At 50.4% G+C, this 21,936-nt stretch overlaps 2 protein-coding genes across 4 annotated transcripts in view; one reads left to right on the forward strand and one right to left on the reverse strand.

Moving 5' to 3' along the window:
• The window catches only part of NSG1 (neuronal vesicle trafficking associated 1), a 33,295-nt gene extending 30,267 nt beyond the window's left edge, over positions 1 to 3,028 (forward strand). For both annotated transcript variants that reach the window (XM_006043830.3, XM_006043829.3), the window contains exon 5: positions 1,187 to 3,028. In XM_006043830.3, coding sequence (XP_006043892.1) covers positions 1,187 to 1,387 — 201 coding nt within the window. In that variant the 3' untranslated portion in view covers positions 1,388 to 3,028. The remainder of the gene's footprint in view (positions 1 to 1,186) is intronic.
• Positions 2,310 to 21,936, reverse strand: part of STX18 (syntaxin 18) — a 118,264-nt gene continuing 98,637 nt past the window's right edge. For both annotated transcript variants that reach the window (XM_006043827.3, XM_006043828.3), the window contains exons 7-11: positions 15,493 to 15,581; positions 9,003 to 9,061; positions 7,226 to 7,295; positions 4,574 to 4,654; positions 2,310 to 3,909 (exon numbers count right to left, since the gene is read on the reverse strand). In XM_006043827.3, the coding sequence (XP_006043889.2) occupies positions 3,814 to 3,909; positions 4,574 to 4,654; positions 7,226 to 7,295; positions 9,003 to 9,061; positions 15,493 to 15,581 (395 nt within the window). In that variant the 3' untranslated portion in view covers positions 2,310 to 3,813. The remainder of the gene's footprint in view (positions 3,910 to 4,573; positions 4,655 to 7,225; positions 7,296 to 9,002; positions 9,062 to 15,492; positions 15,582 to 21,936) is intronic.

Raw genomic sequence — 21,936 nt, forward strand, 5'->3', positions numbered from 1 at the left:
GGTCAAAGCCGCTGAGAAGGGGCCGCAGGAGCAGTGGAGGGCAGGCAGCTTCTCTGTTGGCTCCCCTTCCAACCTGCCTCTGCCACACCCCTCACATCCCACTGGCCAGAAGTTAGTCCCACGGAGGGACACACCCCTCACATCCCTTTGGGCAGAAAGTCCCCTGGACGGACTCATCCCATTGTGGACGGACACACCCCTCACACCCCATTGGCCAGAAATTGGTGCTGGGAGGGCTGGGAAATATCCTGAGCTGGGCGCTCTGTACCTGCTGAGCTCTGGGAGAGGGGGTTGGTGCAGACCGTTGGCAGCCCGCCACCCTTCCTCGAGGGCTTGTGTGTGTGTGTGTGGGGGGGGGGGAGTGGGGGGGGTGGTGACAGTGGGTGGTGGCTTAGCCAGGCTTCTGGATGGACGAAGAAAGGCAGCTTTTGGCGGTGGGGGTGGGGGGGGCGGGCTAGACTCTAGGTGAGCTGACGAGAGCCAGGGATTCATGTCTCCACGCCCAGTCTGCCCCGGGTTCCGTGGTCGGTAGGGAAGCGCCTCTTCCCTAGTGGACAGCTTCCCCGGGAGGGCCTCCCTCTCAAGTGCCCTGGTGGGGTCCTCGTGGCTTCCTGCTGCTCTCTGGTTCTCAGGGTCACACCAGTCCCTCCCGACCCCCTGACCCTTGCCTTCTTCTCCAGGCGTTTGTGTCCTGAGACTCCTCGCCCTCTGCTGTGGCCACGGGCCTCTCTCTAGCCTGTGTCCCGGGTCCTCCTGCCCCCAGGCCCAGCTCACGTGCCCTCAAGTGTGCCTCCCCTCACCCCCGTGCCCCCAGCTGGCTCACAGAAGCCTTTCTTCACTGTTGCGTCTGGTGGACATGTCAGAAGTTCCACTGTATTCTAGTACATTTAAAATGGCCTTCCCTGATAACTCAGGTGGTAGACTCCAGCGGCAATGCAGAAGGCCCTGGTTCGACTTAAATCGCGAGTGTAAGATCTCTAGAGCAACAGGAAGGACCGCTAAGTCCCTTCACTGTGGCGTTACAGACGCCCCTCCTGTTACGATGCCATCAACGCCAGGCGGTTAGCTCAGCATTGAGTCTCTCCCAAACCCACGGAGGTACTTGGTGACCACGGGTGTTACCCGGAGACTCACGGGCCCGCCTCCTGCGTCAGTGTGTGTGTCTCAGGGGCCGCTTGTCTTGCAGAACACCCAGTGCATCCCAGAAGGCTTGGAGAGCTACTATGCCGAGCAAGACTCCAATGCCCGGGAGAAATTTTATACCGTCATTAACCACTACAACCTGGCCAAGCAGAGCATCACCCGCTCCGTGTCGCCATGGATGTCCGTTCTGTCGGAAGAGAAGCTCTCGGAGCAGGAGACGGAGGCCGCCGAAAAATCCGCTTAGCGAGATGGGCAAGTTCCTTAATGGTGTCGCTTGAAGGTAACAAGGGGACTTTGAGGGACATTTCATCAAATATAATTACTGATAATTTATAGAGGTTACTCATGTATGGTGCAACCGCTTCTGTTTGCTAATTGCTGCTTTGCAAATACAACTTGCTGCGGACCATTCACGGGCGTAAAGTCAAGTGCATATCAGCACTGCTTAGGGAGCTCTGCCACCACTTTCCATGTTAGGGAATCTTAATTTAGTGACTTTCCTGGGATTTATTGGATGCTGTCAAAAAAAAAAATTTACACTGGATATGCAAGGGGTTTGAACTTCAGATAAATAATAATGCATTTTGTGGAATTTTTTTTTTCCTTTTAAACCACCTTGCTGTTTTGCAAACCTTACTCCACAGCCGTATCTAGAGTGATCTCTGCTGTGCTAAGGGCAAGCTGTACTTCATGTTTCTTCCCACCTCCCAGAAGGGTACTCCGATAGGCCAAGAAGCCCATGCCCCAGAGTGAGTGGTGGAGGACGGTGGGAAGGAAGCAGAGAGGCCCGGAGGCGGGGGCGGCCATGCCCTCCTCCCCCGCGCTCACTGCCGAGTGCGCAGGCGCTGCAGCGAGGAGGTGCGGCCTCTCTGTACAGAGGGCGCTGGCCAGACAGAGGAGTCAGTGTGGCCCCTCAGTACCTGTGAACTGGGTCAGAGCACGTGAGGTGGGGGCTCTGGGAGGAGGGGACCCCGGGCCACAGGCTGCAGATCCCCGTCTCCCAGTAGGTAGTCTTGTCTGTTCTGTGATGGGCGGAGTAGGAATGAAACCCAACCAGCCCTTTTGTCCACGTCTATTATGAACAAGTTTGCACCGACATGCCCATGTTAGCAGGTTAGTTTTGGAACACTTAGTTGGGTGGGAAAAGTGAACAGTGTAATTGCTGGTATAAGTCAAGGCTATGTTGATTTTTATTTTGTGGGACAGATGTAACTCCTTTGATGTAAGAAACAGGCTGGAAAGGCTGGGAGGGGGGGCTGCAAGTCCAATTATGACATTTCCATTCACAATCTTTGTAAGACAATTACGTTTCAGCCTGAATCTTGACATTAAAAGTATATGTTTACAGAATTACCAGTTAGATAAACCAAGTGTGTAAGACGATTAAATAGAAAAAAAGACATTCACAGACATTTTCTTCCGTGTTATTTGAATGTGTTGTTTCTGGTGGACATGTCAGAAGTTTCAGTTTTTTTTGTTTTTTTTTTAGATCAAAAATAAATGACAAATAGTGCAAGCTGTGTTGTGAACAAGCATGGTGGTCATGGCCATCTCCATTACTGTTCCCTGAAATGTGCTTTCAAAACACACAGTATATTTTATTATTAAGGGTGTCTGGAAACAATGACTGTGACCTTGGAGGAGTGGGTGGGCACGTAGAGTTGTGGATGTTGTGAGGCTGTGGGGACGCAAAAGAGCAATAACTGTGCCAGAAGTCCTCCTGTGTAGAGGATCCATCAGCCAATTCCAGCCCATGTCAACGCAGTGCCAAGGCAACCCTGTTTGTGTTTTCTAGTAGATGTGTATTTTATAGACTGTAAACTCGTTCACATGTAACTTTCGACATTCTCACTCTGTGCGAATAAAGAACACAAGGATCCCTGTGGAGGCCCTGGACTGTCTTGTGGAGGAGCCCTTGACCATACCCTGGGGCCCACGAGTACCAGGGACTTTCTGCACAGATGTGGTTGCAGATGCCTCACGAATCTGTACCAATGCGCGTTTCTGACTCCTGGAGCCTGGGTGGGAGGAGAGGCCCTGGCCCTTCTCTGGACGCAGCTTCTGGGGGGCCCCAGGGGCAGGAAGTCAGGCCTCCCCTACCCGCCCCCCTCTGCTGCAGGAAAGTGCTGGGAGGAGCCAGGCCTCTGCCCACATTTCTTCCCCGACAGGAGGCAGGTGGCCCGCAGTGACATCCTAACCTTGGACCCACCAATAAGACAGTAAGTGGCCGCGGTTCTATACTAGTTTCACAGGGTGAATGAAGGCGAGCTGGCTTTTCCTCTGCTCAGGAGTCTGTGCATCAGTTGCTCAGGCACACAGGAAACCACAGGGAGCGCAGGTCATCTGCCCTGGGGAGCTACTGACCAGCGTTCTTACTGCTGGGGTGGGGAACGGCCGCTGCCTCCTCTGAATCGGAGACGTTCGTGGAGCAGGAAGCCCACCAGGCCCCCTCAGCCCCCGCCCCCCAGCAACCCCATCAGGTACAGGAATAACCACCCACCCGCTCCTTCCCTCTGGCCTCAGGATTGCAGCGCAGACCAGTTTCAGTTGTGTGGTTTTCTTTTTCATTACTGAATGCTTAAGCCACAGGTCTGGTGTCCCTTCTGTGAGCACACGTCTCAGCCCGCTCCCATCAGTGGCTCTGGTGCTGGGCGCCGTCCCCTGGGCCGCCTAGCTGTCGTACCAATCGAGGAAGAGCAGGGAGAAGGAGCACATCACCAGGAAGAAGAGCACCCACACCCGGAAGCCGGCGTTGTTCTTGATGGCCTGGGGGAGGAGGGGAGGGGGTTGGTCCGAAAGGCCCGTGCGTGTCCGCCAGCGCCCCCCCTGCAGGGCTGGGACTGTGGGGGCAGCTCCAGCCTGTCCCTACCTTGCACGGATGGCTTAGTTTTTAAGCAAAACCGAAAGGTGGGTTTAAGATCTATTAGAAGACAGACGGGGTGTCTTACCCTCGCTGGTTAGCCACCATGTGGTGCCTCTGCACGAGTCCCCCAGGAGAAACGGCTCACGTCCGCCCAGGGTTAGACCCACGCAGGCAGGCTCAGCATGCGTGTCTGCTACCCTGGCCTGCGTTTCCTGGCAGTGCGATGGAGGTGGTGGCCCAAGAGTGGTCCCACATCAACCCAAACCTGAGGACTGCACCCAGAAAATAAAGTCCACTCGACAGAGTCGACTCTGGTGGTCCCGTCAATGACCAGGGCTCTGGTCCAACCCCTGTGGCACCCAGCCTGGACTTAGGGAGTGGCCCCTGCACCCCAGAATGCTCCTCTGCAGGGCAATGAATGGGCCCTGGGCTGGGCAGGATGGAACTATGGAACTGGTCCATCCAGTGCATGGTCCTGCGACCTGCCCTGTGTGTGCGGCCTTGACAAGGTGACCACCACCCTGGACTCAGTGCCTTCAAGTCAGACTCGGGGCCTAGAGTACCCACCTCTCTGATGTCTTCATTGCCCTCCTTGATATTCTCAGTTGCTCCAACTACTAACTGGTGAATACTGTCAATCTCAGCTTCCTGTGGAGGACAACAGCAGATAAATATAACTGTCCTCCTTCCCCAAGTGCCTGTCACAGCAGAAACAGCAGCTGCCGCATGCAAAGGGCAGGGGCTTTACACACGTGAACCCACATGTTCTCACAGCACCCAGGAGGTAGGCAACACTCCCATTTTACCAAAGGGAAACTTCCGGCTCAGAGAAGCTTAGTAACTTTCCCGGAGACACACAGCACCCAAGTGGCAGGACTGGGACTGGACGGGGGCCTGTGCTCCCTCCACCCCGGCTTGCCACCTCCCCGTCCACTCACCAGACAGGAAGGGACAAACGTACGAGCTCGATCACAGAGCGGCTGCCACACACCAGGGCTTTCAAGGTGCACATGGCTTTAAAACACACACAGTAGCTTCAAAATGGTGCTTTGGTTTGCAAAATTTTAGTCAGAATACTTGGAAAGCTTACATGTGGGCTCCTGGGCTTACACAGAAGTGTCTGGCTAATAACCCACCCTGCACCCCAACACTGCCCTCTAAGGGGCAGGGCTGGCTGTCCTTCCCCCTTCCTCTAGGGGGTGGGTGGGAATGTAAACAAGCTCGGGTTTTAGGGAAACCAGACTGACATGGAACCGGTACCGCAGAGAGGAAAGCAACCTTCAGCCACCCGCTTCCCAGCAGTGAGAGCCACACAGTGGAAGACCCGAGGGCCAGGGACCGCCTTGTTCTCTAACTGCGTCCTGGAGATGCTCCCAGTGGGGGCAGGTGCTCCCATGAGTGTGTTGTGAGAGCCACCTTGCAGCACAGATGAGAAATCCAGACACACTGAGCTCTTTTCAGGTCTTAGAAATCCCGGGAAGCCAGGTGCGGCTCAGTCTGTGCTCTGCAAGCCCCTCCCAGGTCAAGCCCCGGAGCCCTGGGTGTGACGCAGGCTGGGCCTTGCTCCCACCCCGCGGGCTGCCTGTCCAGAACTCCAGGACAGCTGCTTCCTGTCCGAGAAGCAGCCCCCTAACCAGAAGCAACTGTGAATGGCAGTCAGTGCCCCTCGGCGGCTGGGCTGAGGAGCAGACACAACGGCTGTGGAAGAAGCGCTGCTAGTGCACTCGGCCACTCAAGACCTGAGTGCTTCTCGCTGCACGTAGGCCCCGCCCGCTGGTGAAGCTCTGGCTGTGCCATGACAACAGGGCATCACCCAGGTCGGCCGCAGCCACACCCACATATAACAACGGTTCCCAGTTCAGTTCCGGATCGAGAGCCCAGGGCGGGCCAGGCACTTCCTATTCTCCACCCAAGAGGGACACGCGTGACCTGGGCCCCAGTCTGCAGAGGGGGAGGGGGCTGGGGAGTACCGCAGGTCATACAGCGAGCAATGGAGAACCAGGTTGGAGCTGGCTGGCTGGCTCTGCTGGGGCTTGGAGAGGGAGACATCTGATTGAGCTGTTTTCTGTGTTAGGTGGCTGAACTGATGCCCATTAGGCTTCTAAATGGAGGCTTAACATACATGGACTAGAACAGTTCCTGCAATGTGCTCATGAAAAAAGCAACTCCTGCAAACCTGAACAGCCTCGTGTGCCCAGTCTGCAATGATCTGACTCCGGCTGTGTGGTTTAGGGGACATTTTGTGAGTGGAGTCTCTTAAGTCAAGTGGCCCAGTTTAACAAAGTGGAGAAAAATGATTTTGTCCTTCAAACCTTCCAGTCTGTGGATGCTGAATACAAAAGGGAAATTTTATCAGGTGTTTTCTAAAAATTTTGTTGGTTAGTGGCTAGAACTTCCAACAGCAGGCAGGTAGAAATGAAGTGAAAATCCACTTACGAGAACAGTCACACTTCCTGTGAGGACGGGACACCTGAGGTGGCAGGGACCTGGCATCTGGGCGGGCCGAGCCTGAGCCTGCAGCACTGCTGATTGTAAAGCTGCTACCCATCAGGCACTGTGCTGGGCACTTTCCGTGGGTTATGTCTGTGCCTTACGACAACCATACAAAGCCTGCTCCGTTTTATAGACGGAAAAATACTGTGGCTCAGAGAGGCTCCCCAGCTTTCCCGAGGGCACCCAGAACCGCAACCTAGCTGCCTCCCTTGCCCATGGGCTCTGCCGCATGGGGCTGGGGCATGTGGAAAGTTGTCCCACAGTCCATGGAATTCTCTAGGCCAGAATACTGGAGTGGTAGCTATTCCCTTCTCCAGGGGATCTTCCCAACCCAGGGATCCAACCCAGGTCTCCTGCATTGAAGGCAGATTCTTTGCCAGCTGAGCCATCAGAGAAGCCCAAGAATACTGGAGTGGGTAGCCTATCCCTTCTCCAGGGGATCTTCCTGACCCAGGAATCAAACCGTGGTCTCCTATTACAGGTGGATTCTTTACCACCTGAGCCAGCAGGGAAGCCCAAGAATACCAGAGTGGGTAGCCTACCCCTTCTCCAGCAAATCTTCCCAAGCCAGGAATTGAACCCAGGTCTCCCGCACTGAAGGCCTATTCTTTACCAGCTGAGCCACAAGGAAACAGTTGCAGAGGCCTGATGACCTCAGAAGAAATGTCCCAAGTTCTGAGTAGATGCCCCTGTAAGATAAAGCTGAAAACAATTATTTTTTCTTACCTGCTGTAAAACCTTCTCTGTGAAGATCTCTTGGAGTCTGGTGATTTCAACCACTTTCCCTTCGATTTGCCTTCATTAAAAAAAAAACAGATACACATTAACTGTTAGTACCTGGTGATCTTAACAGCAATGTCACGCATTTCTAAAGAAGTCGTCTCTTCTAAGTGAAGGCACGGGAGGGGGGAGCACCGTGGTGACTCACAGTGGCCTGCTCAGGACACAGGCTCAGGAGGGCAGAGGCTCGTGCTCCTTACTGGTCCCCCTTTAATGCCCTTCAGCTTTCTGGGTGTACTGGATGCTTTGGAAGCCCACTGCTACCACTTCATAAGCTGACCCCCGGGACCCCTGACTCCTGAGTCAGTGCGGGGCCAGGAGCACATGGCTGTACCCAGTAGTTACAAAAGGCAGAGTCTCCTTTAATGCCGAGCCCTGTCCTAGCAACACGGTCACACGTGGTGGGGATTCAGAAGAAAACGCCAGAATATGCTGTCACCCAAAACCCTGTTACCACTCAGCAGGTTAGAGGAAAGGGTACATTTGCCATTCAAACCAACTCTCTGTGGAAAGGAAGCCTCCTTTGATTCCGGCTGAAAATATCCCATCTGGGTTCAGCACCGGAGCATGTGGGCCTCTCCTGGTTGCCTGGACGGCACAGGCGACCCTGGGGTGGTCTAGTGGGTGTGCGTCTAGAGGCTGAGCTCCCAGCCCAGGAGGAAGCGATGTTCGGTGGGGAGATGACTCCTCCAGACCAGGTGAGGGAAGCAGAAGAGAGGAGAGTGAGGAGGGGCCAGGGCGGGAAGAGCCCCATCTTGAAGAAGGACTGGGAGGCCCGCAGAGGAGGGCAGAGGCCACAGAAGAACCCAGGGCAGTGGTCAGGGGAAACCCTGCACTCAGTCTCCAGGGCTGCAAGGCTGACATGTCAGGACGCGTCTTCTTTTGGGAAGTGGCCACGATGCAACAAGAGTTTCAGCACGTCCTTTCAGAACACTCCCGGCATTCCCAGGGCAGCAGGCCTGAGCGCTTTCACTGGAGGGCTGGGCAGTGACCCTACTCATGTGGGCCACGGCCATGGGCCTTCTGTGTGGCTGATAGCCTGGTCAGGGAGCAGCCAGACCCCAGAGGAGCCCTCTGCAGGGCTTCCCTCTGCCAGCCGTCCCTGCTGCTGCTAAGTCGCTTCAGTCGTGTCCGACTCTGTGCGACCCCACAGATGGCAGCCCACCAGGCTCCCCTATCCCTGGGATTCTCCAGGCAAGAATACTGGAGTGGGTTGCCATTTCCTTCTCCAGTGCACAAAAGTGAAAAGTGAAAGTGAAGTCGCTCAGTCGTGTCTGACTCCTAGCGACCCCATGGACTGCAGCCTACCAGGCTCCTCCGTCCATGGGATTTTCCAGGCAAGAGTACTGGAATGGGGTGCCATTGCCTTCTCCGGCCAGCCATCCCTATTTACACTTAATTAACCCCTTTCATCTTAGGGTAGCTAGGTAAAGACAATCTCCTCCTGGCAGCTGTCATGACATGTGCCATCATGACCTTTCAGATGGGGCTGCAGCACCTGGGAACCTGGTAGCGGCCCACAGAGGGTACCTCGCAGGCCCACAAGTTGAGGGGCAGTGAATTCGGGTAGCTTCCTTACGGGGGGCTGGAGGCAGGGGTAGCTACATTTGGCCCAAGGGCCACATGTGGATGCCTGAGCACCAAACTAAATGAGTAAAGTTTCTACTTTCTGGGAAAGTTGTAAACTAGGCCATTTGCTCACCCGGGAACCCCACAAACATACCTCACTTCATCAAACAGGCTGTTCATTTCACCAATCAGGCGCTGATTTTCTTGTTCAAACTGTAAGGAAACACACATTAACTCAAGTCTGAAAGCAACCCACCCAAAGGCAAGTGTCTAGCACAGTGAGTCTGTGCAGAACTCTTTGATCTGTCCTCCGAGAATTACGCCGGAGCCCCTCTTTCCAGCATGGAGTGAGTCAGCGTTACTGGAAGACCTTGAGCATTCACGTGAGGATAGCCAGGCTGCAGGAAGAAAATGAAACCCCGCAGTGCAGTGGGGCTGCCTGAGGCTAGACTTCTCATCTCACTTGTTTGAACCGCAAGCGTACAAGCTGACTTTTATGACTGATGGCGAGCGTGGAGCAGTGTGGGTCATCCCCATGATGCGTGCACCACGTTGTGTGTGTCTCCGACCTTCTGTGTGACTGTGAGCTGCCTGGACCCACACACCTGTTCCAGCTGCAGTCACACATGCAAATGTCCTCTGAGGCACCTCTGTGCCAGGCACCGCACAGGGAAGAGAAGGGAGCTCTTGGCCTGCAGAGGCTAGAAATCCAGCTGAGGACCAGGCCACCCTGCCTTAGTACAGCAGCAGGGATGAGGAAGATGAGGGGCGGGGGTTTGGTTCACCTGGGTGCGCTGTGCTCTGCCTCTGCCCCTGCCGGGGAGCAGCCTTGCTATCCTGGCTGGTGCCTTTCCATGCTGCTCTGCCAGGTTTCCTCGGCACCCTTGCTGGCTTCATGCCTTCCCTGCTGTCTAAGGTCTGCCCTCCCTCCCTTTTGGTCTAGGTGATCTGGTCCATTCCATCCCTGCACCATGAGCATGGGGCCGCTCCACACAGAGGCCTCCACTCCACCCCAGACCCACCGGGTCAGAAGACAGAGAGGGGGGGCGGCAGGGGGTTGGGGGAGTGCTGGAGAAGCCCCCCCGAAGGGCCACCCCAACCACAGCAGGCTGCCTTGCCGGTTGCTGAGATGGTACTGAGATGGCCCTCCTAACTGTGCATTAAAAAGGTGATTTAAGGGAATATAACTTCACTCCTGAGTTTGAAAGAATCAGCCCTGTTAATTGTCAGCAGTCCAGTATTTAAGAAAAAAATATTATTACTTCAGCATGTGGGTGCTAATTTGACTAATTCTCTCAGGTACTTTACTCACGTTTTGGATTTTTCCTTTTGGCAGGGGGCATTTTCTTTGAATTCTTCTAATGACAAAATATGGCCCCAACCTTTTAAATCTACAGTCCTTTCATGCTTTTGAACTATTCCTAAACAAAATTAGTGGTTTGAGGTGGTTTATTACTGGAATGTTCCTTGGGAATAAAGCTTGCTTTTTTCCCTCCCCAGCTGAAGGGCATGTGGCTTCCATTCAGGCCTTTGTGTTACTGTTCCTTCTGCAGGGCTCCCAGTTAGCTGTGTCAGGAGTGGATCACATTCTGGCTCTGACTTCCTGCCAGATGGGTTCTTGAAGTTACCTGAGAAATTCCCCATCCCTGGAGGAAGTGAGAGAAACAAAGGCCTGAAGGGATCAAGCAGTAAGGTGGGATGAGGGGAGAGGTGTGTCTATGGCCAGCCTTAAGGAGAGCAGGCTCCATGCACGGGGCGGGAGTTACAATGAAACTGCATTAACAAAAAAACAACACAACAGAACCTGTTTCCCACAGCCCAGTGCCCAGGAGCCTTCTATCGCAATGGCTGGTCGATGAGGCAGAGGCCAGGCTGCTGCCCGCAGTCCCCTGCACAGGCAGGGTGGTTTCCGAGGTTGTCTGGGCAGCAAACCTGTACACCTCCTCGTTCATCTGCCGAGTGAGGCAGGGAGCCACCAACACCAGGGGAGGTGGGGGATACGGCAGGGGCTCCAATGACCCATGTCCTGTGTCCTCAGGGGGACTCCCTGGCTGAACCTGGGTCGGCCACTGGCCTTCTGTGTGGCTGTCAGTTTCTCTGTGTGAACAGACATGGTGGGTGATTCCTATCCTTTCCTGCCTGATCCTGAGGGTAGGGAGGGAAGCCTCCTCCATCTTCTAAGCTGTTTGCCCTTGGGCGGGTAACACCCTCTCAGTGCCTCTGTCTTCATCTCTAAACTAGGGGAAACTAGAGTACTAATAGAGTTGGTAACAACTTTACCTCTATGAATATTAATTCTTGTTATGTCATCTCTCCAGGACTCAGATTCTGGATATGCAAAATGAGTCATTAAATGCTTTGGAGGCCCTTCCCTGGGATTCCCTGGTGGCTCAGTCAGTAAAGAATCCGCCTGCAATGTGGAAGACGTGGGTTCAATCCCTGGGTTGGGAAGATTCCTTGGAGGAGGGCATGGCAACCCAGTCCAGTCTTTTTCCCTGGAGAATCCCCATGGACAGAGGAGCCTGGCGGGCTACGATCTACAATTCATGGGGTCGCACAGAGTTGGATACGACTGAGTGACTAAGCACGCAGCACAGCACCCCGGTTTCAAGTTCAAGAGGACCACACGGCTCCGGGTCCCTTCAGTCTTTCGGGCGTGAGGAGTCCACGCACAGCACTCTCAGCGGGGCTCCCTGGCACCACACAGGCACTGTGCAGCCGCAGCCCCACAATCAGCACCAAGGACAGGGGGACCTCCAGGCCCTGGGAAGACACACCTGCCGGCGTCTTCCTCCATCTCTGTCCCCCTGAAAAGGGGGCTGAGAGGCCTAGATGACGGGGAGGGTGGGCAGGCCCGTCCTGGGGAGAAATGACAGCAGCCAGCCGGCCTTTCTGGGCTGTTCCACTCTATACTGCTTAGGTCTCACCCCAGAATACGGTGCTTTCCCTCAGTGCAGACCCCCAGCAACTGCCAACAACAGTGGGAGGTATCGCGGTTACAAGTCCCTACCACATGGGGCGTCTAAACTAATAGATGCTCAAGTGCTCAGACGCTGCTGGACATAGCAGGTGATATGATTTAACTGCTTTATTCCATTTAGAAGTTGGTCAGACTTTCAAACAGGACCTCCCAAAAGGGTTTATAATCTGGTTTAAAGGCTGCAGATCCACATTGTGCATACATTGTTATAGAAATCCTTTTCTAATCCAGAAAAAGAAAATCACTCCTCCCAAGGCCTCTGAGTGTCAAATGAGGAGAAATATCTGTGCTGCAAAGACCTAAGAAGAGTTCACTAGAGCAACACGGTGGACCCACGGGGGGCTTGGCCCAGAGGGCAGCCTGCCCCTCAGCTTGGAACCCACTCTCCAGACCTGCTCGGGGCTCTTCCAGGTATGTTTTATCTGTGCCAAACACCTTCACACCTGTGGCTCCGTGCCCCTCACTCTGACCTCCACCTGTGCCCCAGTGAACCTTCCCAAGGTCTAGACCCCAGCTTTCACCCGTGTGGCGCTCAAATTCTATCAACAATGTTCATGTTCCCAATGTGTAAGCCAAGCGTGGCCACAGACCACAGGCCCTGCCAGCCACCCACCTGGTGCTTCCAGGGGCCTGCCTCACGGCACAGGGGCAAGGAACACTTTTCAGGCAAACTGAAGAACAGAAGTCACTTTCATGTCTTTAAAACTTACCCCAAAGAAATACATTACCAAGTGCAGTGGTTTCACTGGAGGCAAGTAAAATGAAGGTGGGCTCAGAAAGGAGGTGTTTTTCTCTGTGTAACATCAGAAAACAATTTGGTTCCACTCAGCCTGACCACAAAACATCTGCTTATATTAACCCAGGGGTATTAATATACCTGTATCACGAGTGATGAATGGAAATGTGCAAAGAATTACATAATGCTCCGCAGCCATTCTGGAACAAGTATCAACAGCTCATGTGGGTGAAATAATGGATTAAATTGCTATTATAGAGCTTAATTCATTATTTTACCCTGAGGAAAAATTCCAAAACAGTGACTATGAATTATGACCACAATTTGCTATTAACGCTTTCCAATTTAAAACCAATAGTGTGGCATTTCTTTTTCTTCATTTTCAGGGTTGAGCCTTTTAAATAAGATTCGGGTCAGTCGGACTGTAAGGTATGGTACTTGGCTATGAGCCCCCATTAAGAAAGGAGTGAAGTGAACATCAAACAGCCTGTCATAACAGTGCTGAATGGAACAGCCTTTTGCCCCATCCTCTTGCAATAACGCAATAAAAAGTAGGGAGGGATGCCCTGCTGGCTCTAATCGCTAGGGTCACCAATCTCGTGACGCTGAGGTAGCTAGCATTATTGGGAATGGTCGCTGGCACGTTTTTGGACGATGCTTCCGTCAAGACAGCACAAGGAAAGGCACGCATGGTGCTCCAGCCATCATTATGGAAAGACAAGCCTCACGATGTGAACGTGTGTTTCTCATATGCATCGATTACATCACCCTCTGAACATGCAGGGAACGCAGGACCCGTGGGCCCAGCAATAATCTCTCACTCTTGGTGAGGAAACAGCCGCTGAGCAGCTGCTATGTGCCCTGCACTCCACTGGGCACTCATATATACATGACCTCATTCCTGACAACCCTGTCAACCTCCCAAGCTCAGGTTCAGTGAGGCTCAGCTTCTTGCCCCCAAATTACAGAGGCAGTAAGTGACACAGAGGATTCAAAACTTGCTCTGTCTCACAGCTCACGTTGCTGCATCATCTCTCACTGGGGCCGAGCATCTGCTGATCACAGATATCCTTGCTGCCAGCCCTCCTCTGGTCCAGCCCCCGTGCAGCCAACAACTTCTGAGCCCACGTCTGTGGACGTTAACATGCTGCTGCTGCTCACCACTGCCCGGTGGGGGTAGGGGAAGGCAACAACTGGCAAACAACTGCCTGCCATTCCTCTAGCTACTTCCTTTATGAAGTGGGGCAGCGTATTTTTAAAAAATCCTTAAATAGAAGCTAAGTTCTGCCTAAACACAAATGTATTCTTTCTTAATGAAGGGACAGTGCTGTACATATTTTTATCTCTAGCAAAGATAGGGTGGTCATGTTACATGATCTGGGGGAACACACGACATCACTTTCAGTTATAAACTTATTTTGTATAAACTGAAGAAGAACTATGAGGTTTCAGAAAATTTGGCCATCATCTAGCTATAGGGGAGCATGATCAAACTGCCCTTTAGTCTGCTGGCTTCTCCGCCTTGACCTGCTCCGGCCCTGTGTCCCAGGTGGCGTGTCTCTCTCCACCCTGGATGTGCTTTCAAACACCTGCTGTCAGGGGTCTCCCACGGTCACGTCTCCAGCCGGAGCCCCAGGCCCGGGATCCCAGCGCCCACCAGACACCTCCCCGGACCCACACCTGCCCCTGATGGAGGGCATCACCCCGACTGCCGGCATCCTGTGTCCCCAGGTTAGAAAGCTCCCGGCTCTTTCTCCTCCCTCTCTCTCTCACGCCCAGCTGCCCTCCCCGATCACCAAGTCCTGCCCACTTCCTGTTTCTCATCTCTGCCCTCACTGCCCGCCCTGGCCATCACCCTCAACCTCTCCCAACTGGACTGGCTAGCAAGGACTGCTGCTTGGAGTCGTGTGCAGGCCTCTGGGTGGCATGCTTGCTGGACTGGGGAGCGCTGAGCACGTATCCCAAATTGGAGGTGTATCTGGACCATGACAGAAGCAGGGTATCCTATACCGCTTTAAGGTATCTGAGTTACTTCCTGGGCTCAGAATTATTTTTGTCTATCAAGGACACAGGGAGCTCTGCGTCTTGTTGCACAGCATCCGAGGGAGTGCCCCCGAGTCCCAGGAAAATCGAGGCTAATGGTATCATCACTGGAATCAGTGTCATGCTTCTGAGATGATTTAAAGGAGAAACTGCTCATGCGAGAGAATGAATGTTTGTGAAACAGCCCCGAGTACAAAGCATGTATGAGGCTCCAGTGAGCAGCAGCTACCACCCAACGTGGCCCTCCGATCCTGCCGTGAGTGCAGCACACACATCACAGCCCTTCCTCTGCATTCATACGTGCGCGCATGCACACACACACACACACACACACACACACACACACACGAGGGCATGCCCAGCTCCCCCTCCCCTGCCCCGGGCCCTGCTGTAAACGGACCAGACGGGCTCTGACCAGGTCTATCACTTTTCTTCTGAGATTCAACCAGAGGTGATAAGCTGCAATTGGCAACTAGGGATGGGTAACTAAAGGTGACACAGGCAGTTAAAGCGGCACTGTCATTTGCAGTCATTACTTACGCCTTCTGCACACTGTCATTACCAGCGATTCAAACAATTAAAAAGCACCACAGCAATGACTATAAAAGATTCATTTAGAAGACTATTTTACTGCTGCCAAAAAGACATCTAATATTAGCAATGTTATTCTAAGGCAATTTATTCCTTAATTATGCTATTGCAAATTTAAAGCACATGAAAAGTATACTAAGAATTAGGAAATCAAGTGGAAAATTGTATCTAAACTATAATTTTTAAAACTCAACATAAAAATAAGGGTAAGAGCATTTAGGATGACCTTCTATTCAATGAAATATTCTTACTAAAACTAGTTAAAAACACATGATTAGGAAGAGACTAGCTTACCATTTGTATTTCTTCTGGGGATAATTCATCTTCACCTTTGCCATCTCCCCAGCTTCCCAATTCAGGTTGTGCTTCGACTGGAACCTTTTCTGTTTAAAAAATAAATAAATAGAAAGCAAAATAGTCACTTTAGAACAGGTTGGTTTAGGAGGCAAGCATATTAAAAAAACCCGAGACGAAGCAAAATTGTAGGGCTTTGTCCATCCATATTCGATTATCTCTCGGTTAATATTCAAGTACTGTGGTGTGATCCTTTACAATGTTTGGACCTGTGCTGTGTGTGTGTGTGTGTGTGTGTGTGTGTGTGTGTGTGTACGTGTGTCAAAAGGGGACCCTCCATACAGTTTCGGTACTGCCGTGACCTCAGCAATGGTCACAAACCAAATGGATGTTTTTCAGGACCAGTTTTCAAGTGGACTTTACTTCAAAACACATACTCACATACTTACATCCTTCCCTCTGCTTTTTAAAGACTGTCAAATGTAAGGGCAATTTCATTAAAATGTTTCCTGTATTTCATTAAAATACAGGAAATAACACACCATCCCTCATGCCCTTCCCTCCCAGAAGTAACCACTCATTGGTGCTGTGATGCGGCCTCGCAGGCTCTCTCTGGCATGTTCACATACAAACAGATAAGTAATACCCTGCCTCCCCTGCCCCCACGCCAGCCCAGAAATAACTTATAGTTTTGCGAGTGTGGTATTAATAATTTGCTTTTCACAGGTATATCAATGGTAACATATTGTTCTAAAACTTGCTTTTTATAACTTCACAGTGCATCCTGGTGATTTTCCTGTCACTCCACATAGATCTCCCTTGTTCTTTACTTTTATTTATTTAGCTGCAGCCTGCGGGATCTTTAGTTGCATGCAGCATGCAAAGTCTTGGTTCTGACACTTGGGGGGTCTAGTTCCCTGACCAAGGATGGAACCTGAACGCCCTGCACCAGGAACATGGACACTTAGCCACTGAACCACCAGGGAAGTTCCTACTTCGTTCTGTCAAATTGCTGCATAATATCCCACTGTAAGGAATTCTCTGTGTAACTAACTCCACTGATAAACCTTGTACTTATGCTAGTACGTGTGCCAGGACACGCTTTGGTGCAGTCTGATGTATTCCAGGACAGCAACCTGGGAACAGACTGCTGACGGGTGGTGTAGGAACATTAACCTAGAGAATGTTTTCATCATGATCACAAACATGGACCAGACCTCTGAGACAGCAGACCAACAGCACAGCTCCCAGAAGGGGCTGTGCCACCTGGGGCCCTGAGGGCGAGGCCTGTGCGGCTCCTCGGGGGTGGGTGGATGCTGGAGCTTCGCCCCTGGGTGGAGGCTGTAATGGGTCTTCTTCCTACAGGTGACTCTGTCTGCTGTCTCAGCAGTGCTTCTGGGCTTATCAGCGGGTTGCCAAGTACTTAAAAGGCAAATACTGCTTCTTTTCCTCCCCGATCTCAGTAAAATTCCCATGGCTGCTCTCAGTCCCATGAAGGAGGCAGAAGTCCAGAGTTTTTGTCTGGAGACTGATAAGGGAAAAGTACATAATGATGGTGCCAGTTTACAGAAAGCAGATTAGGCACACCTGTGTAAAACGTACAGTTATTATTCTGGATATGTCATCACAAAAAAAGAAAATTAAATGTGCATTAATTTTTTTAAACACCATCCTTGTAGAGAAGGGGGACAAAAAGAAGCAAATGTAGAAAAATATGGGAAACCTATTGAAAATATGTCCATGACTTTGTGCAAGTTTTTAGAAAATGGCTGTTGTTTCTTTTTTTTTTGCCAGAACTATCATTGTATTTATAAACGACACATGTACATACCACCCCCGCCAGAGCCCAGGCTTCTCTGTCCATGGAATTCTCCAGGCAAGAACACTGGAGTGGACTGCCATTCCCTTCTCTAGCCTCTACCTTGTACTTGACCTCATTATGGTATCCATCTTGAGCTTTCATTTCTATGTGTTTAAGGATAAGAACACCAAATTAGAAACAGAAACATCACTCACATCAGAATCAAGTATAAACCACTCTGAGCTAGAATGGGAAGTCTGTTAACAGAACTCACGCTCTCCTTTGCAGCTACCTGGAGCCATCCTGACCTGCAGCAGTTAAGAATCAACTTGAAGCATGGCGCCCCGAACACCGGTGCTTTGCCCAGACCTCCCGCCTGCCCCAATGCCAAGAGACTCAAGGCCCTCTGCATTCTGGCCCCCTGACCTCAAGACCCACTCCTCCTCCCCTTTCTGTGAGTTTTACTGACCCAGAAGTGCTTTCCTCCACTGACTGCATTCCACATCTCCCCTGTGCTTTATGGCCTCTGAGTATTTACTCATGCTGTTCCCTCTGCCTGGAACATTCTAAGCTTCCCCCCTTTTCAGGTCCTGACTCATTTCTCAGGACCACCACCACCTCCTGAAATCCACTTTGCCCATTTAAAAATTGGGTTATCATTTTCTTACTGACTTGTAAAAGTCCTTTCACATTCTAGATACAGATCCCTTATTAGGTGTGTGATTTTCAAATATTTTCTCCCATTCCATGGGCTTTTTTCATTTTCTTTCCTTGTTAATTCTTTGCCAAATCTGAGATCAGGAAGATTTAGCCCTGGTTTTTGTTGTTGTTGTTTTAACAAGTTTTAGGGTTTTAGCTCTGTAAAGGCCTTTGGTCTTACTCTGAGTTAGCATTAATAAATGGTGTGACTCAAGTGTCAATCTTTGTTCTTCTGCATGTAGATATCCAATTTTCCCAGCACCAATTGTTAAAGAGACTGTTCTTGCCCACTTGAAGGAAATCAACTGGCCAGAGCCACATGCTGTTACTTCTGGATTCTCAGTTCTGTCCCATTCATCCATGCCCATCCCTGTGCAGGCATCCCTGTCCTGATTACTGCTGCCCTGCTGTTTTGAAATTGGGAAGTGTGAGTCCTCCTACTTTGTTCCTTTTCATGACAGTTTGGTTTTCTTGAGTTCCTTGCTCTTCCTCATGATTTTAGAATCAACTTGTCAATTTTCACAAAGAAATCAGCTGGGATTCTGATAAGGAATGCACTGAAATTGTGGATCATTTTGGGGTGTACTACCATCTTAACAACATTAATTCTTCTGATTAACTTGAGATGCTTTTCTATTTGCGTGTGAGTCGCTCAATCATATTCGACTCTTTGCGACCCCATGGACTGCAATCCTCCAGGCTTCTCTGTCCATGGGACACTCCAAGCAAGAACACTGGAGTAGGTTGCCATTTCCTTCTCCAGGGGATCTTCCCAACCCAGGGATTGAACCCGTGTCTCCTGCGTTGAAGGCAGATTCGTTACCGTCTGAGCCACCAGGGAAGCCCCCTTCTATTTGTTTCGGTTTAGTTCAGTCGCTCATTCTTGTCCGGACTCTTTGCGACCCCATGGACGCCAGGTTTCCCTGTCTATCACACACTCTCAGAGTTTACTCAAACTCATTTCCACTGAGTCAGTGATGCTATCTAACCATCTGATCCTCTGTCGTCCCCTTCTCCTCCCACCTTCAATCTTTCCCAGCATCAGGGTCTTTTCAAATGAGTCAGTTCTTCGCATCAGGTGGCCAAAGTATTGGAGTTTCAGCTTCAGCTCCAGTCCCTTCCAATGAATACTCAGGACTGATTTCCTTTAGGGTTGACTGGTTGGATCTCCTTGCGGTCCAAGGGACTCTCAAGAGTCTTTTCCAACACCACACAGTTCAAAAGCATCAATTCTTTAGCACTCAGCTTTCTTATAGTCCAACTCTCACATCCATACATGATTCCTGGAAAACCCATAGCTTTGACTAGACAGACCTTTGTTAGCAAAATAATGTCTCTGCTTTTTAATATGCTCTCTAGGTTGGTCATAGCTTTTCTTCCAAGGAGAAGTCTTTTAATTTTATGGCTGCAGTCACCACCTGCAGTGATTCTGGAGCCCAAGAAAATAAAGTCTCTCACTGTTTCCACTGTTTCCCCATCTATTTGCCATGAAGTGATGGGATTCGATGCTGCGATCTTAGTTTTCTGAATGTTGAGTTTTAAGCCAACTTTTTCACTCTCTTTCATCAAGAGGCTCTTTATAGTTCTTCTTCACTTTCTACTATAAGGGTGGTGTCACCTGCATATCTGAAGTTATTAATATTTCTTCCGGCAATCTTGATTCCAGCTTGTGCTTCACCCAGTCCAGCATTTCACATGATGTACTCTGCATATAAGTTAAATAAGCAGGGTGACAATATACAGCCTTGACGTACTCCTTTCCCAATTTGGAACCAGTCTGTTGTTCCATGTCCAGTTCTAACTGTTGCTTCTTGACCTGCATACAGATTTCTCAGGAGGCAGGTCAGGTGGTCTGGTATGTCCATCTCTTGAAGAATTTTCCACAGTTTGTTGTGATCCACACAGTCAAAGGATTTGGCATAGTCAATAAAGCTGAAGTAGATGTTTTGCTGGAACTCTCTTGCTTTTCTTGATGATCCAACGGATACTGGCCATTTGATCTCTGGTTCCTCTGCCTTTTCTAAATCCAGCTTGAACATCTGGAAGTTCACAGTTCATATACTGATGAAGCCTGGCTTGGAGAATTTTGAGCATTACTTTGCTAGCGTGTGAGATGACTGCAATTGTGTGGCAGTTTGAGCATTCTTTGGCATTGCCTTTCTTTGGGAAATTATTTCTCCACTGATCTCCAGTAGCATATTGGGCACCTACTGACCTGGGGAGTTTCTCTTTCAGTATCCTATCATTTTGCCTTTTCATACTGTTCATGGGGTTCTCAAGGCAAGAATACTGAAGTGGTTTCCCATTTCCTTCTCCAGTGGACCACATTCTGTCAAATCTCTCCACCATGACCCGCCCATCTTGGGTTGTCCCATGGGCATGGCTTAGTTTCATTGAGTTAGATAAGGCTGTGGTCCTAGTGTGATTAGATTGACTAGTTGTCTGTGAGTATGGTTTCAGGGTGTTTGCCCTCTGATTCCCTCTTGCAACAACACCTACCGTCTTACTTGGGTTTCTCTTACCTTGGGCATGGGGCATCCGGTCCCACCACTTCATGGGAAATAGATGGGGAAACAGTGGAAACAGTGTCAGACTTTATTTTGGGGGGCTCCAAAATCACTGCAGATGGTGACTGCAGCCATGAAATTAAAAGACGCTTACTCCTTGGAAGGAAAGTTATGACCAACCTAGATAGCATATTCAAAAGCAGAGACATTACTTTGCCAACAAAGGTTCGTCTAGTCAAAGCTATGGTTTTTCCTGTGGTCATGTATGGATGTGAGAGTTGAACTGTGAAGAAGGCTGAGCGTCGAAGAATTGATGCTTTTGAACTGTGGTGTTGGAGAAGACTCTTGAGAGTCCTTTGGACTGCAAGGAGATCCAACCAGTCCATTCTGAAGGAGATCAGCCCTGGGATTTCTTTGGAAGGAATGATGCTAAAGCTGAAACTCCAGTACTTTGGCCACCTCATGTTAAGAGCTGACTCATTGGAAAAGATCCTGATGCTGGGAGGGATTGGGGGCAGGAGGAGAAGGGGACGACAGAGGACGAGATGGCTGGATGGCATCACTGACTCGATGGATGTGAGTCTGGGTGAACTCCAGGAGTTGGTGATAGACAGGGAGGCGTGGCGTGCTGCGATTCATGGGGTCGCAAAGAGTCAGACACGACTGAGCGACTGATCTTCTTTGGGAATGGAATGAAAACTGACCTTTTCCAGTCCTGTGGCCACTGCTGAGGTTTCCAAATTTGCTGGCATATTGAGTGCAGCACTTTCACAGCATCATCTTTTAGGATTTGAAATAGCTCAACTGGAATTTCATCACCTCCAATAGCTTTGTTTATAGTGATGCTTCCTAAGGCCCACTTGACTTTGCATTCCAGGATGTATGGCTCAAGGCTGGCGATCACACCATTGTGGTTATCTGGGTCATGAAGATCTTTTTTGTACAGTTCTTCTGTGTATTCTTGCCACCTGTTCTTAATATCTTCTGCTTCTGTTAGGTGCATTTGGATCATGTTAAATTTCTTTCAACAATGATTTGTAGCTTTCAAAGTATAAGCCTTACACTTCTGTTTAGTTTATCCTTTTTGATATTATCATAAAGGAATTCCTGCTTTTTACATTTCATTTCTGGATTGGTCATTAAGTATATAGAAATGAAATTTTTGTTCAATGGTTTTGTATCCCAGAACCTTGCTGAAACTCATTTACTACTTGTCTTTATTGGTGGAGCTCTTAACATTTTCTGTATACAATACCAGGCTGTTTATGAATAGAAAAAACTTCCTTCATAATTGCCTCTGCTATCTTGGTCAGCCTATTAATCGACTTCCAATGTTCAACTGATAAAGAATCCTGCCAAACCTCAGTGTCAAGCAATGGACTGCTTCATAGTTGGCTCCACAAACCAATGTGCCAGACACTGCTTACTCCTTTATCC

This window comes from Bubalus bubalis, chromosome 7 (assembly GCF_019923935.1).
Source record: "Bubalus bubalis isolate 160015118507 breed Murrah chromosome 7, NDDB_SH_1, whole genome shotgun sequence".
Classification (NCBI taxonomy): Eukaryota; Metazoa; Chordata; class Mammalia; order Artiodactyla; family Bovidae; genus Bubalus; species Bubalus bubalis.